The following is a 2,405-nucleotide window of genomic DNA, read 5'->3' as shown; positions in this document are numbered from 1 at the left end:
GCAAGTGGTGGTGAGACTCCTTGGCGAGCACTTGCTGTATGGGGGGTGACATGAACGCTGTTTTCGAGGACGATGGTTGAGATGAATGCATCAGGCTGTCAGGCTGGCTGGTTGGCGTTGTGAGTCCAAAGCGCCTTGGTCCACAAGCACACTGAGACTTAGGCTACTTTGACAAGGGGTGTGCGTCCATTTTGAGGCTTGCCGCAAGTATTCACCAATCGTTAATTTAACATGCAGTAAGCGTCACATCGCAGAGTAATATCTGCCTGTGTAACCCGTGATAACAGGGTCTTCACCCGTAATTGTACGTGTAATTGGTTACATGCACCGTAATTTACCTGCAGCACCGTGTAATATTCACCCGTAATCACTGGGTCTTCACCCGTAATTTTGCGTGTAATTGGTTACATGCGCCCGTAATTCACCTGCAGTACCGCGTAATATTCACCCGTAATCACTGGGTCTTCACCCGTAAGTTTGCGTGTAATTGGTTACATGCGCCCGTAATTCACCTCCAGCACCGCGTAAAATCCACCCGTAATCACTGGGTCTTCACCCGTAAGTTTGCGTGTAATTGGTTACATCCGCCCGTAATTAACCTCCAGCACCGCGTAAAATCCACCCGTAATCACTGGGTCTTCACCCGTAAATGTTCACCTGTATCCTTGTGCTCAAATTACGGGACCCGTAACGTGTTACGGACCCGTAATTTCTGTCAAATTACGGGTGGATTGACCCAAAATTACGGGTAAAATGACCCCCCTTTTCCCAGAGTGGGATGTAGAGCCGCGCGCCCACCCCTGCACTGTGCTTCGGCCCAGTCAGGGCCCCTGGTGCCAGTGCTCGTCCTTTCCTGGGACAAGCCACCCACAGCGTGACACCCCATCAGGATGTTACACTATGGGCAGTTCATCCAGAGAAATTTTCAATTGTTGACAGCTGTTAGGGTTTGGGGAAGCTAACAGGCCTTGAAAGCGGTTAGGATCAAGAACATGCTGAAAGTGAAGTCCTCCCTATGGCAGTCCGGAGACGTGTAACTCGTCAGGCTCAGTAGCTACGGGGCAGTTGTCTGGACAGGTTACTCGCCAGCTAGAAGCTTGATAAATGTGCAACCTTGAAAGTGTCATAATTAGGCACAGATATGCGCGCTGAGTGTGTGAAATGTTATGACGAGGTTAGTTAACGTGTTTGCCATCAAATATGAGTGTAGGGAGGCATTATTTGTCCTTACGATTTGCTCTTTACCTACGGCCATTTGGCAGTCCAGAGACGTGTAGCGCCCAAGGCTCAGCAGCTAAGGGACGGTTGTCTGGACGAGGTTACTTTTGACGTGCAGCCCTGAAAGCACATTGGGAAACATGAATATAGCCGGTGAACTTATCATAAGTGAAATTTAGGTTACTTAGGGTGTTTGCCACTTGTTTTGGTGCTCCGATGTAACATGACCATTGGTAGTCATGGTCATGGCCCAAAGGAACGCCGATTGTTCCAGCACAAAGTAGAATATAGTTGATGAACAAATAAGTACATAGGCAAGGTTACCCGAGGCCGACGTCGATCGACCTGGTCGACCAGGTCCGCCAATGTAGTGGGTCCATGCCACAATATCCGAAAGTCGGCTGAAATCATTTGAAACCTTGTCAGGTTTACTGAACAAAATTACGACCGACGATGTAACAAAGCTTGCAGTTGGCAAGCAGTTGCGAAAAAGGAAATTATCCAACGATAAAAGGTGGTATTGATAAATACCGTTTGGTATTGGAAGATTATGAATAGTTCTTGGATGTACCGTTGGTACGATACCGTTGGCCCGGTGAGCCAAGGGCCGCCTTAGCGGCGTTACATTCCCCCCCTCTTGAATGCGAACCCGTCCTCGGGGCGCCTTGAGTGAGGTGGATAATTAGGGATAACTTGCGCTACGATTTTGCAGCGGAATCCGTGGATACGGAGCGACGTATGCACCTGACCTTGGAGGCGGGCGCTATTTGCGCCGTCTCCTAGCATGCAAGTAGCTACGTGGCTAGTGAGGGGCTGTAAACCCCGTTTTTGCACAAGTGTGGCGGATATGAAAACGTGCGAAGCACCTGAGTCGACTAAGGCGACAGCTTTTGTGCTAGTAAAGTTGCACGGTAGTAGTGGCGCGGTGTTTTCAGTCAGAGGTTCTAGTGCAGAACACTTGGACTTTTCCTGGCAGGGGTCGAGCCATGCTTGAAACTCGCCGCTGCAGTTTGGGGACCTGGTGCGACCACCTCCGGGTTTAGGTTCGGAGAAGATATTGGAGTTTTTTGTAAACTCTTTGAGTAAGGTCCAACCGCGTGTTTGAAATTCCTTTTCTAGGTGGGCACACTTGGGCACCAAAATAACCGCACTAGTTGTGTCCGGAGCGCGCTGTTTAAAAGTGCTGA

The 2,405-nt window shown here is 49.6% G+C and overlaps 1 protein-coding gene across 1 annotated transcript in view; it reads left to right on the top strand.

Moving 5' to 3' along the window:
* VOLCADRAFT_99176 (uncharacterized protein) overlaps positions 1 to 946 on the top strand; it is a gene marked incomplete at both ends in the record, with an annotated part of 6,823 nt that extends 5,877 nt beyond the window's left edge. Inside the window, one exon of the mRNA XM_002957968.1 lies at positions 826 to 946. Within this exon, the coding sequence (XP_002958014.1) occupies positions 826 to 946 (121 nt within the window). The remainder of the gene's footprint in view (positions 1 to 825) is intronic.
* Positions 947 to 2,405: the final 1,459 nt, after the last annotated feature.

This window comes from Volvox carteri (genome assembly GCF_000143455.1).
Source record: "Volvox carteri f. nagariensis unplaced genomic scaffold VOLCAscaffold_83, whole genome shotgun sequence".
Lineage (NCBI taxonomy): Eukaryota > Viridiplantae > Chlorophyta > Chlorophyceae > Chlamydomonadales > Volvocaceae > Volvox > Volvox carteri.
This window is presented reverse-complemented; position numbering and strand designations above follow the sequence as displayed.